At 37.0% G+C, this 14,313-nt stretch overlaps 1 protein-coding gene across 1 annotated transcript in view; it reads right to left on the bottom strand.

The window, feature by feature from the left end:
• CSPP1 (centrosome and spindle pole associated protein 1) overlaps positions 1-14,313 on the bottom strand; it is a 116,401-nt gene that overhangs the window by 38,298 nt on the left and 63,790 nt on the right. Inside the window, 3 exon segments of the mRNA XM_032609506.1 lie at positions 841-993; positions 12,257-12,389; positions 12,391-12,405. Of these exon segments, the coding sequence (XP_032465397.1) occupies positions 841-993; positions 12,257-12,389; positions 12,391-12,405 (301 nt within the window).

Here is a 14,313-nt window from a genome sequence, read left to right as displayed (position 1 = left end):
AGAAAGACTTCCTAATATAGAGTTCTTTTCTAGTCTAAAATTAAAATTTCTGTGAATATACAAAAGAGAATTTGTCATAAATAAATGGTTACTTTTATAGGCATCAAAATATAGTGTAAGGTGGTATTTTCTTTAAACTTCATTTGAATTTTAAATATGTAACATACTTTCACATATACTTGATAAAGAAAGATGATTACAACTTTTCCTGGCAAGTCATAAAGAAAGATATTGAATAATCTTCAATTTACAGAATCTTTAATTAAAGGACCCTGTTTAATAACAAATCAAAGATATTTGCTTATGAAAGGCAGATGTGACCAGAAGTCAAAGTAAACTTTTAATTACTTCATTTATTTCTTTGTATATTGTGGTTTTATAAGGGAGGGCAACTGATTATAAAACAAACAAAAAATGAATTTCACTGTACAATTTATCATACAACATCTGATATGTTTTCACTAATTCAAACTAATTCTGATGGTATAAGAACCCATAAACTTTACCAAACTCTGTATGGGTAGAAAGACTATTTGATTTTAAGAAATGCCCTCCCCATCAGCAAAATAAAAGTGTTAGCAGCAGCTGAAGTATACATAAGCAAGTAATAAAGCTGAGAATACATACATATTATTAAGGAGCAAGATGTATTTCTTTATTCACTTTTTTCAAAGTACCTATGTAGAAAAGTTATTGTAAATAGCATGAATAATGTGTTATGCTTCCTGACTCAGAGTAACCAAATTCTCAAAATCATAAGAACTTTCTTGGAGAACAGAACAACTTTAGAAATGTAAAAAAAAACCCCAAAAAACAAAAGAATAGAATGTGATTAAAAACCTGAGTTTTTATTTGCAGAATCTTCTAGGTTCTCAGCATCTGAAGTGGCTAAATTTTGGTCTAGAGATACAACAGCCCTTTTATCTTCATATGTTCTTGCATCTGGGTTATGGAAGGCATCTATATTTTGTCTGTGCATCCTATTCAAATCAGCTGAGAGGGAAAAATAAGCCATTTATTTCAATAAACGCATTTCTATAATTAGTATACTTAATACATTTTCTTAAAGTAGGCAAATGGAGAGAAAAACAATAGGACAGAGCTGGAATAATTCAATGGTATCTTGGTGCCCTGAAAACAGAAACAAAATTCTCAAAACTTGTAAGAAATTTTTCAGAAAATAACCTTACAAAATAAATTCAAAATCAGTAGAGAACTTAGTATATGGATTTTTGACAACCCATAAAAACCATATTCATATCTATGTTACTTCAGAACTTTGAATATGTTAAATACAGAACATAGTTACAATTCAAAACAAGTCATAGTGAAATTTACCCAACATCATTAGTATTCCTAATGAAAAAATATCATGTGGAGTGGAGTTTTAAAATATATCCACAAATTTTTTTACAATCCTCCCTTAAAAGATGGAGGGCTTCCCTGGTGGCGCAGTGGTTGAGAATCCGCCTGCCGATGCAGGGGACACGGGTTCGTGCCCCGGTCTGGGAGGATCCCACGTGCCGCGGAGCGGCTGGACCCGTGAGCTATGGCTGCTGAGCCTGCGCCTCCGGAGCCTGTGCTCCGCGACGGGAGAGAGGCCACAACAGTGAGAGGCCCACGTACCCCAAAAAAAAAAAAAAAAAAAAAAAAAAAAGATGGAGCTCAATTCCCCTCCCCTGGAGTGTGGACTGTTTCTTATGAAAAGGATACTGCATGCACAATGATGGTATATGACTTCTGAGGCTACTTCATGAAAGACAATATATTTCCACCTTGCTTGATCTATTGGCTCACTCACTCTGAAGAAGCCACCTACCATTTCAAAAGGACACTTAAGGAGCTCTAAAGACAAGCCCACATGGCAAGCAACTGAGGCCTCCTGAGCTGTGTGAGGGAGCCATATAGGAAACAGATTCTCCAGTCCCAATCAAGACTTCAAACAACTGTAGCTCCAGGTGACATCTTGGACTGCAACCTCATGAGAGATCCTGAGACAGAACCATCCAGCTAAAACACTCACAAATTACTAACTCAAGAACTGAAAGATATGGGCTTCCCTGGTGGCGCAGTGGCTGGGAGTCCGCCTGCCGATGCAGGGGACATGGGTTCGTGCCCCGGTCAAGGAAGATCCCACATGCCGCGGAGCGGCTGGGCCCGTGAGCCATGGCCGCTGAGCCTGCGCGTCCGGAGCCTGTGCTCCGCAACGGGAGAGGCCACAACAGTGAGAGGCCCGCGTACCGCAAAAAAAAAAAAAAGAACTGCAAGAAAATGTTTTTTTTTAAATACTACATGTTAGGAAAACAGCAATAGATACCACATATGCATGGCAAAAATCTGAGCACATAAGACTACATCAAACAACCAGTCAATCTTAAAAACAAACTTGAATGGTTATAGAACACAAAAGCTTTAACAAGATAAAAAGTAGTTTTTCTCCACAAAAGTAACTGAGATAGTATGGCAGCAGTGAACGTGAACATAAACCTGGATATAAGAAGTGCTTATCAGGGCTTCCCTGGTGGTGCAGTGGTTGAGGGTCCGCCTGCCGATGCAGGGGACATGGGTTCGTGCCCCGGTCCAGGAGGACCCCACATGCCACGGAGCGGCCGGGCCTGTGGGCCATGGCCGCTGGGCCTGCGCGTCTGGAGCCTGTGCTCCGCAACGGGAGAGGCCACAGCAGTGAGAGGCCCGCGTACACCAAAAAAAAAAAAAAAAAAAAAAAAGAAAGTGCTTATCAGAAAGCCTGTTATGTTCAAGGATGTATTTTCAACATGAATCACAGTTTGAATACCAGATAGAACATGGCAAATAACACATGAACATTACCAAAGAGAAAGAGAGTTCAGAATCAGGAAAGTTCACATCCTTGCTGCTGCTTTTAAGACAGGTCGGGGACTTCCCTGATGGTCCAGTGGTTAAGACTCTGTACTTCCACTGCAGGAGATACAGGTTCAATCCCTGGCTGGGTAACTAAGATCCCACATGCCGTGCGGTGTGGCCAAAAATAAATAAAGTAATTATTAAACTAACTGCCTAATGCACCGATTAAAAGAAAGAAAGAAAAGACAGGTTGGACCCAGAAACTGGATAGGTGGGAGAAAATGGATAGAAGGAATATATCTAACTCGAGGAACACATGATGTCAGAAGACAGTCCTAGAACAAAGTTCAGGTTTACAGACCCAGAAGAATAACCCAGTTCCTAATACACATACAATAGATGTCAGGTGAAGAGAGGATAGCACTGCAGAGAATGCACAGGACTCAAAGGCAAGAATTGTCAACCCAATTCAAAGAGGATGAACACTGAGTAAAAACCATGAAATTAGGACATCAGTTATTTTTGAAAATGTAGCATCAGTAGAGTAGTAGGAACTAGAAGTCATTTTATAGAATATGAAGCAATAAGAGGATGGTAAGAAGTAGCAGCAACAAGTACAGGCTACTTTTGGAGTGTGTTTTATGTAAGGGAAGTACAGCAAGGTCAAGAGCAGAGTTTTTGTTTGTTTATTTGTGCTTAAGAATATAAGTTAACCAAAGTATGTTCAGAGCTGGAAGGGAAGGAATTAGTACAAAAAAACCCAAAAATGCAAGAGAGAAGGGACTGGCTGAAAACACAGAGAAAAGCTGATTCCAAGAAAACTTTCAAGTACCAAGGAGTGGTAAGGCAAGAATTAGTTAGGTACTCCTGAAATCACAGCCAAATCCTGGGATCTATCTGAATATGGGAGGTAAATGAAACTAGAAAGATGATGGGAAAGTTAAGGTCATGAACTAATGAATAGCTGTGGTCTCAAAACTGTCATAAAAATGAAACAAAATAACTCCTATGGGAAATCAATATCTCATTGTCATCCAATTCACTAGAAGAGCATAAAACCAGCCTATGTAAATAAGTCACTATGAACAACTATACATATAGTATTCTTTTTTATATTACAAGAGTGCAATATATTAAGCTCACTCTATTACCAAACTAGTGAAAGGTCAGGGAATAAAATATCACTTTGATATTCACCTACACAAACTATAAAGTAAGAGATATATATCCTACAAGTAAACACTATAATAAACTTCAAAATCAATAACATGTTTTAATTTACTGTTGTGATTACAGTTTTCTCAACTATTAGAATAGTCAATGTATTTATATAAAAGGAAAATTAATTTCATCAGAGTACATAATTATTACTTAAGACAAGACTATCAGACTCAGCAATCAAAACAAATCCATATTGCTTTTTATTAGAAGAGATGATTTGTCAATCAATTGGTCACTCCTTGTCTATCTTTTTGCGAGGCAGTAAAATAAAAGGTATGAAGTCAGCTAAAAGATGAAAATTTAAAAAAGCACTTTGGTCAAAAGTGTAATTTGCCAACTGAAAAGGTATCACTGAAAATGGGCATTTATTTCAAATGTATATCATTATATCATTTAATATAATATTGCTAGCATTACAAGAATAATTCCACAAAGAAAGGAATAACAAAAGAAAATGTTACAGATTCATGAGTGGGAAAATAATTCTACTCTCTGATCAATTTATCAGACCAGGGCTGATAAATTATATGATTATATGATATTATATGATAAAGTATATGATACCTACAGGTAAACAATACATAAATAATAATTAATTCTTTTCATTCCTTATTTTATTTTATAATCTTTGCTTTTTCATAAGCCTAAATAAATACTTTGAAATTAAAATTAACTTTACAAGTTACTCTTTGTACTTTGGTGGAAAATACCAAACATTTTAAAGAAAATGGCTAAGTTATGTTAAATAGTACCATAGGCCGGGATTATTCAGCAATCTACTGCTGACACACAAACTCTTTTATAATGAATCAATTCAGAGGGCTAAAGAAAATTTCCAATACTGTCACTACTAGTACAGTACATATTTCCAAATTAGGTTAATATATACCTTATAGGTTAATATATACCTTATAGGTTAATATATACACTTACTTATAGAGATCACAGTCTATAAGGTAAATAAAAATGGGGGCTTCCCTGGTGGCGCAGTGGTTGAGAGTCCGCCTGCTGATGCAGGGGACACGGGTTCATGCCCTAGTCTTGGAAGATCCCACATGCCGCGGAGCGGCTGGGCCCGTGAGCCACGGCCACTGAGCCTGCACGTCCGGAGCCTGTGCTCCGCAATGGGAGAGGCCACAACAGTGAGAGGCCCACGTATCGCCAAAAAAAAAAAAAAAAAAAAAAAAATATATATATATATATATATATGTATATATAAAATTGGTAGTCCATAAAATAAATCTCATAAACTTAAAAACACTGAAATAACAAACAAGTATACTCTCTGAACAAAACAGAATATATGCTAGAAGTGAACAACAGGAAGCTATCTGGAAATATGCCCAAATATTTGGAAATTTTTTTTAACATCTTTATTGGAGTATAGTTGCTTTACAGTGTTGTGTTAGTTTCTGCTGTATAACAAAGTGAATCAGCTACATGCATACGTATATCCCCATATCCCCTCCCTATTGCATCTCCCTCCCACCCTCCTTATCCCACCCCACTAGGTGGTCGCAAAGCACCAAGCTGATCTCCCTGGGCCATGCAGCTGCTTCCCATCAGCTATCCATTTTACATTTGGTAGTGTATATATGTCAACGTTACTCTCTCACATCGTCCCAGCTTACCCTTCCCATTCCCTGTGCCCTCCTGTCTACTCTCTACGTCTAGGTCTTTATTCCTGTCCTGCCCCTAGGTTCGTCAGAACCATTGTTTTCTTTGTTTTGTTTTTTTAGATTCCATATATATGTGTTAGCATATGGTATTTGTTTTTCTCTTTCTGACTTACTTCACTCTGTATGACAGACTCTAGGTCCATCCACCTCACTACAAATAACTCAATTTTGTTTCTTTTAATGGCTGAGTAATATTCCATTGTATATATGTGCCACATCTTCTTTATGCATTCATCTGTCGATGGACACTTAGGTTGCTTCCGTGTCCTGCCTATTGTAAATAGTGCTGCAATGAACATTGTGGTACATAACTCTTTTTGAATTATGGTTTTCTCAGGGTATATGCCCAGGAGTGGGATTTCTGGGCCATATGGTAGTTCTATTTTTAGTTTTGTTTCTTTTTTTTTTTGCGGTACGCGGGCCTCTCACCACCGTGGCCTCTCCTGCCGCGGAGCACAGGCTCCAGATGCGCAGGCCCTGCGGCCATGGCTCACAGGCCCAGCCGCTCCGCGGCATGCGGGATCCTCCCAGACTGGGGCATGAACCCACGTCCCCTGCATCGGTAGGCGGACTCTCAACCACTGTGCCACCAGGGAAGCCCTATTTTTAGTTTTTTAAGGAACCTCCATACTGTTCTCCATAGTGGCTGTATCAATTTACATTCCCATCAACACTGCAAGAAGGTTCCCTTTTCTCCAACCCTCTCCAGCATTTATTGTTTGTAGATTTTTTGATGATGGCCATTCTGACCAGTGTGAGGTGATACCTCATTGTAGTTTTGATTTGCATTTCTCTAATGATTAGTGATGTTGAGCATCTTTTCATCTGTTTGTTGGCAATCTGTATATCTTCTTTGGAGAAATGGCTATTTAGGTCTTCTGCCCATTTTGGGATTGAGTTGTTTGTTTTTTAGATATTGAGCTGCATGAGCTGCTTGTATATTTTGGAGATTAATCCTTTGCAGTTGCTTCATTTGCAAATCCAAATATTTGGAAATTTTTAAAACTCACTTCTAAATAATCAATGGGTCAAAGAAAAGGAGAATTAGAAAACTGAATTGAATGAAAATGAAAATATAACATATCAAATCTGAGATATACAGTTAAAGCAGTACTCAGAGGGAAATTTGTAGCATTTTAAAATGCATATATTAGGAAAGAAATAAGGTCTCAAACCATAATCTAAGCTTCCACACTAATAAATCAGAAAAAGAAGAGAAAATTAAAAGCACAAAGCAAACAAAAGAAAGAAAATAGTAAAGAGCAAAAATCAATGAAATAGGAAGAGAAGAACAACAGAGAAAAATCAATGAAAACAAAAGCTGGTTCTATGAAAAGATCAATCAAATAGATAATCTCTAGGCAAACTGGTTAAGAAAAAGGTAAGAATATTAAAGTTACAAATATCAGGAATAAAAGAGAAGCAGGTGCCATCACTATAGACCCTACAGAGCTTAAAAGAATAATAATAAAATATTATGAACTTTATGCCAAAAAATTCAAAAACTCAGAAGAAATGGATAAATTCCTCAAATGATTCAAACCACCAAACTTCACGATTTGGTGTCATGATTTCTAAACATTGTACTAGAGTTCCTAACCAGGGAAAAGACAAGTAAAATAAGTAAAAGGCATTCAGATTGGAAAGGAAGAAATAAAACTCTGTCTACAGATAACATGACTGTCTACATAAAAAAAATCCTGAAGAATCTACCAAAAAAAAAAAAAAACTACTGAAACGAGTGAGTTAAGCAAGGACAATACACAAAAATCAACTATATTTCAACAAACTAGCAATGAGCAAATAGATATTGAAATTTTTAAACGTATCTTTTAAAACAGTGACAAAACACATTAAATACTTAAGTATACAATTAACAAAATAGGTTTACAAAATAGAACTACAAAATATTGCTAAGAGAAGTTAACCAAGACTAATTAGTGGATAAATATTCCACATTTATGGATCAAAAGACTAATATTGTTAAATTAAGATGCTGGCTTTCCCAAAACTGACTTACAAAGTCAATGAAAAATCCCAGCTTGCTTTTTTTTGTTAAGGTTGACAAACTGAGTAAAATTTATATGAAAATGCCAAGGAAGTCAAGTTGCCAAAACAATCTTGAAAAAGAAGAACAAAGTTCAAAGACTCACACCTCTCCATTTCAAAGCTTACTACATAGCTACAATAATGAAGAGAGTAACAGGGCATATGGACAGACATCTACATCAATAAGACATAACTGAGAGTCTAGAAATAATGTTATGGTCAACTGATTTTCAACAAAAGTACCAAAGCAATTCAAAAGGGAAATTGTTTTAAAGTTGACTATGTGATTTTAGCACAACCCTATGAATATACTAAAAACTACTGAATTGTATATTTTAAATGGGTAAATTGTGTGTTATGGGAATTAGATCTCAATAAAGCTATTATATATATATAAAAACAAAAAAGACACAGAAAGAGGAACTGTCAGACTGGAGGAGACTAAAGACACATGACAACTAAATGCAACATGGGATCCTGGACTACAGTCTGGAACAGAATAAGGATTTAGGGGAAAAAACTGGTGAAATCCAAATAAAGTCTATCATTTAATTAATAGTATCATAATGATTTTAATTTTCAGTTTTGATCACTGTGCCAAGATTACATAAGGTGTTAACATTAAGGGAACCTAGGTAAAAGGTGCTCTCTATACTATCTTTGCAACTCTTCTATAAGTCAAATTATTTCAAAACAAAAAGTTACAATGAGATGTCACTACACACTTAATAGAATGACAAATTTCTAAGACAATCTCAAGCGCTGATGAGGGTTCACAGCAACGGGAAATCTCATGCTCTGCTGGTGGGAATGCAAAATGGCACAACCACTTTGGGAAGAGGTCTGGGAGCTTCTTACACAGGTAAACATACACTTATTATATGTCCCAGCAATTCCATTCCTAGGCATTTACCCAAAAAAACTGAAAACTTATGTCCACACAAAGACCTGTAAGTGAATGTTTATAACAGCTTTATTCATAATAGCCTCAAACTATAAAGAATCCAAAAATCTATCAACTGGTAAATGGATAAACAACTGTGGTGCTTCCCCACAACAGAATACTATTCAGTAATAAAAAGAAATACACTACTGACATATATAACAACATGGATAAATCTCAAAAACATCATACTAAGTTTTTGTATGACAAAGACATTAAAAAAAACATAAAAGGCAATACTATTGTGAAAGAGTGCAGATCAGAGACTGACAAGGGTATCGGGCTGGATAAGTTAGAAATGTTCAATATCTTGATTATGGCAGTGGTTACCAGAATCAGTTGTCAAAACTCAATGAACAAAACACTTTAAAAGGGTGAATTTTGGGCTTCCCTGGTGGCGCAGTGGTTGAGAGTCCACCTGCCGATGCAGGGGACACGGGTTCGTGCCCCCGTCTGGGAGGATCCCACGTGCCACGGAGCGGCTGGGCCCGTGAGCCATGGTCACTGGGCCTGCGCATCCGGAGCCTGTGCTCCGCGGCTGGAGAGGCCACAGCAGTGAGAAGCCCGCGTACCGCAAAAAAAAAAAAAAAAAAAGGCGAATTTTATTGTATGCAAATTATGTCTCAATAAACAGTATAAAAACAAACGTAAATCTAACTGGGGCAAATATAATACATAAAAGAAATACAAATATTTAACCAAATATATGTGAAGGCGATCTTGCTATTAATCAATTAGAACTATGAGATATTTCTGCTATCTTTCAAATTGGTTAAGTATTTTTAAATTTTTTTTTTACTTTTTCTCTTGGTTTACAGGTTTTTTAAATTTTTAATATACAATAGAGTCAAGTACACATCACCATAATCAGGGTACAGAAGAGTGCCATCACCCCCAAAAACTCCATCATAGTTACTCCCTCTCCTCAGCTATCATCTTTGGTAACCAGTGATTTGTTCTCCATTGATACAGTTTTGTCATTTTGAGAACAGATCTTAAGTGTAGTACAAGTAATCAAAACGAGAGGTATTTACTCTAAAAGGGTTGATGCTATGTTAAAATTATATGAGTAACAGATTTTGATATTTTATTATAACGAGTTTACCTTATAAAGAGATCTTTCTTAGAGAGCGAAGATATGGTGAACATTCAATTTCTTTAATTTGTTTGTAATAAAAGATCAAAGATGAAACAGGAGTAAGTAGAAAAGCCAGCAGCTGAATTAAAGTTACCCAACATAACCCCTGTTATATGGTCTTGGCCATCTCATGAAATAAAGCAAACACTGAACTTTACTACATTTTTTTTTTTTTTTTTTTTTTTGCGTACGCGGGCCTCTCACTGTTGTGGCCTCTCCCGCTGCGGAGCACAGGCTCCGGACGCGCAGGCTCAGCGCCATGGCCCATGGGCCCAGCCGCTCCGCGGCATGTGGGATCTTACCGGACTGGGGTACGAACATGTGTCCCCTGCGTTGGCAGGCAGACTCTCAACCACTGTGCCACCAGGGAAGCCCTTTACTACATATTTTAAATAGAAAAATTATGTTCCCTCTCTCTCTAAAATATAACAGCCACATACAAAACAAACTGATATTCTTTAAGTGATGAGTTTACTTGCTTTGAAAATACCATTTAAAAAAAAGTTTCCACTGCATTTGATAAAACAGCACACCTTTTTTATTTCATGGCATGACTGTAGCATTAAATAAGCAAACTAAACATTACCACTAAAAAGTAAAAATCTCAGAAAAGTTTGCTCCATTCCTGTCAGGTCAAGCAATTCTAAAACAGTATTTTATAATTCAATAACAAATACTTATCCTACTCACTTCCACCAATTAAACATACACAAAACACTGTAACTGTATTGTCTGAACTGGATATAATCTTAGAGCAAGCTGGAAACTTCTAGGAAATTATTCCAGTGTTTCCCAAAGTTTCTGTTACATAAATAAGCACTTCCTTCGTGGTAACTGTTATGTTTCTATCAATTTACAATTTAATAGCAAAGACTGGGTAGATGCTTATCAATCTCATGTCCTCCTCCTGGGTATAAAGAACCCAAAACTTCCCAGCCTCCCAAGCAGTTACTTTAGAACCTTATAACTAGGTCTGAACAATGGAACAAAGACAAAAGTGATATTCCTCCACTTTCAGGCCAGGCCCCAACAAAATTCTCAACTTGTTCTCCCACCCTCTGGACCACATCTGTGCAGCTAGAAATAAAGGACTCCAAAATGGTGGAATGACATAATGGAAGAAGCTCACATTTCCAAGTCACCTCTTGGAGGAGAACCACCCAAACAGCATCAGAATGTGACTTAAGTGAGAAGTAAATTTACACTGCCTTAAGCCTTAAGCCTCTGAGAAATGGGAGTTCTTCGTTAGAGCACTTTTCGTTAAATGCCTTTACTTTCAAAGGAAATGTTATAGTACTATCCATTAATGGAAAACCAGTGTTTTTCTAATATATATTCAAATAAACATTTAACTTCTAGGCTTATCTATGCATCACCTAAAATCATCTCATCTATAAAGAGAGAGTAAGAGTTCTAGTCTTCAAAACTGTGAGGAAAGTATTTATGAGGTGAAGAAAGGAAAGGAATAAATCCTTTGGAAAATAAAAGAATTATCTCATTAATTTAAGTGGGCCTCAAATATATCTTTTTTAAAAAGTCATCTTTAACAAAGAATCAAAGGCATATACTTAAGACTCTAATAACTCAGTACCCCTCAAAATCTTCTGATTGCATCACTCAGCTATCCCTACAACAAAGCATAACCCAAAGAATGTGAAATTTACATTTTTACCATTTTAATGGGTTCCTAATTATTCATTTCTCATTTACAATTAAACAATTTAAAAAAAAACCCATTATCTTTCTCTGCTTTTATTCTAAGCTAAAAGCTAATCAGAGACCATTCCAATATATATAACAAGTTATATAAAGCGTCTTTTCAAAGTGCTTGTTGTGTGATTTCTAGATAGAACATTTTTAAAGAGTACATAATTGAAAGATAAATCAATATAATTCTGCAACCTGCCAAAACTTTGAGGCCAGATCTTTGTCAAAGGAGTCCCTGCATTGTGCAAGTACATGGCATATATGAATTAAATATAACATCCCCCCACTACACCGGATCACTTATTTTAAAGACGTCTTACTAGTTTAAAAACAAATTACAATAAGGGTTTTATTGTTTTTACTAGAAAACTTTTAAAAATTCTAACTACTAGTTTGGGTAAAAAACTTGCCAAATAACATGAACTTTTCTCTGCAACTGAGTTATTATCATTGGAGGGTGAAAATTTTGTAATAAAAATAAATGAATAAAAATAAATAAATAATAGTAATCTGAAGAAAAAAGGCTTTTACTAACCTGTTGTTATGCTTACTGTCAAAATACCTTTTTTGCATTAAGCTGTACAAAAAGAGACCTTGCCTTACAGACTATGATTCCCACTTTTTTCTACTCCCCATTCTTTTAAAAAGTTAAACTGAGTTTCTCTTAAAAACAACAAATCAATGGAAATAACATACTTATCAGATTTCCTTTTGCATCTCTCAGAGGAGCACCACCTCCACCTTTCCCCCAGGGGTTATAACTTCTCATTTCAGCTTCTAATTTAGCTTCATATTCTTCTTTTTCTTCTCGTTCTTTCTTTCTTCTTTCTTTCTCTTTCTCGAATCTTAACAACATTAAGAAACATTCGTAATAAGTGCTGACAAGTATTCTGATACAAAAAGTTAGTTTTAATGTCAGAGTTTATTTTTCTTATTAGAGAAAAAACTGGATTTTTTTTCAGTATACTTCACTATAAAATTTAACATCACAAATATATTTTAAAACAATTTAAGGGGCTTCCCTGATGGCGCGGTGGTTAAGAATCCGCCTGCCAATGCAGGGCACACGGGTTCGAGCCCTGGTCTAGGAAGATCCCACATGCCATGGAACAACTAAGCTGGTGCACTACAACTACTGAGGCCTGTGCTCTAGAGCCCACGAGCCACAACTACTGAGCCCATATGCCACAACTACTGAAGCCCGCGCACCTAGAGCCCACGCTCCGCAGCAAGAGAAGCCACCGCAATGAGTAGCCTGGGCACCACAACGAAGAGTAGCCCCCGCTTGCCGCAACTAGAGAAAGCCCACATGCAGCAACAAAGACCCAATGCAGCCAAAATAAAATAAATTTATAAAAAAATAAAATAAAAAACAATTTAACAACACTTTGATAGCTGGAATATATAGCTGCTACTCCCTCACATCGTGTCACTTGAGTCCTTTCCAGCCACTGGTGCCACTTTGGACTAAACCAACTCCATCTTCCCACCCCCCAGCTTCATTCCCTCCCTAACCTCACCAGTTTCATGGGGACCAACAAAATCTCCCTACTTCCTTTTTCATCTACCCTTTCATGGGATCTGGCCAGCAACAAACGACTCCTCACACCTCATGAGATCTGGGCCAACTAATTCCTATACCCCACCAGACCTACTCTACCCTGGGCAAACTCCATTCCCCAAATTCAAAGCTGTTGAAGGTTCAAAGCTCTCTGGAAGTGTTGGGCTATTTAAGTATACTTTATGAAAGCATAAAAACAAATACAGTCTTATCATCATCAAGTATAAGCACAGGGTTGGTCTCTAAAAGCATAAATAGGCAATGAATAAAGATCTACATTTTGGAAAGCTACTTTTAAAATCATAACCATATGCATGGAAAATTTAAGCAACTACTCCAGAAAGGCCAAGGAAGTTATCACATACATAAAATAAAAATTCTAGAGTTAGGAAATCTGGTTTTGTTGGTGGTGTTTTTAATATGCTCATTTGAAAACAGACAGATAAATGCAGTCTTTTGTTTGTAGAATCATAACACACAAAAAAATAATGTTGGTAATTCTGTAATTTAAAAAAATCCACCTTCCAAGGAGGTTGCCCAACGTAAAAAACTGAACAAAAAAGCTGAGCTTTAGAAGAAATCCAAGTGAAACTTTGTAGAAAAGTACCTCAGGTGAATATATACCTAGAGTTCCAGGGTCCTCTCTGGAGGAGATATGAGTATTCCCCTCAAAAAAACCCATACATCTAAAACAGTTACTCTTTTATTTTTTAAGCTATTAATTTATTATTATTTATTTATTTTTGGCTGCATTGGGTCTTTGTTACTGCGCAAGGGCTTTCTCTAGTTGCGATGAGCGGGTGCTACTCTTCGTTGCGGTGCACAGGCTTCTCATTGCAGTGGCTTCTCTTGTTGCAGAGCACGGGCTCTAGGTGCACAGGCTTCATGAGTTGTGGCACGCAGGCTCAGTAGTTGTGGCTCGCGGGCTGTAGAGTGCAAGCTCAGTAGTTGTGATGCACGGGCTTAGTTGCTCCACGGCATGTGGGATCTTCCTGGACCAGGGCTCAAACCCGTGTGCCCAGCATTGGCAGGTGGATTCTTAACCACTGCGCCACCAGGGAAGTCCCTGATACAGTTACTCTTAAGTAAACTCTCTCCAAACATTACAAACCACAACAGAACATTATCCTCCTCCCTAAGCATTCTACCTCTTTTTTCCCTACCATCAGTTCACAGCCTCATTATTCTCTCA

The sequence above is a fragment of the Phocoena sinus genome, chromosome 17 (genome assembly GCF_008692025.1).
Source record: "Phocoena sinus isolate mPhoSin1 chromosome 17, mPhoSin1.pri, whole genome shotgun sequence".
Classification (NCBI taxonomy): Eukaryota; Metazoa; Chordata; class Mammalia; order Artiodactyla; family Phocoenidae; genus Phocoena; species Phocoena sinus.
This window is presented reverse-complemented; position numbering and strand designations above follow the sequence as displayed.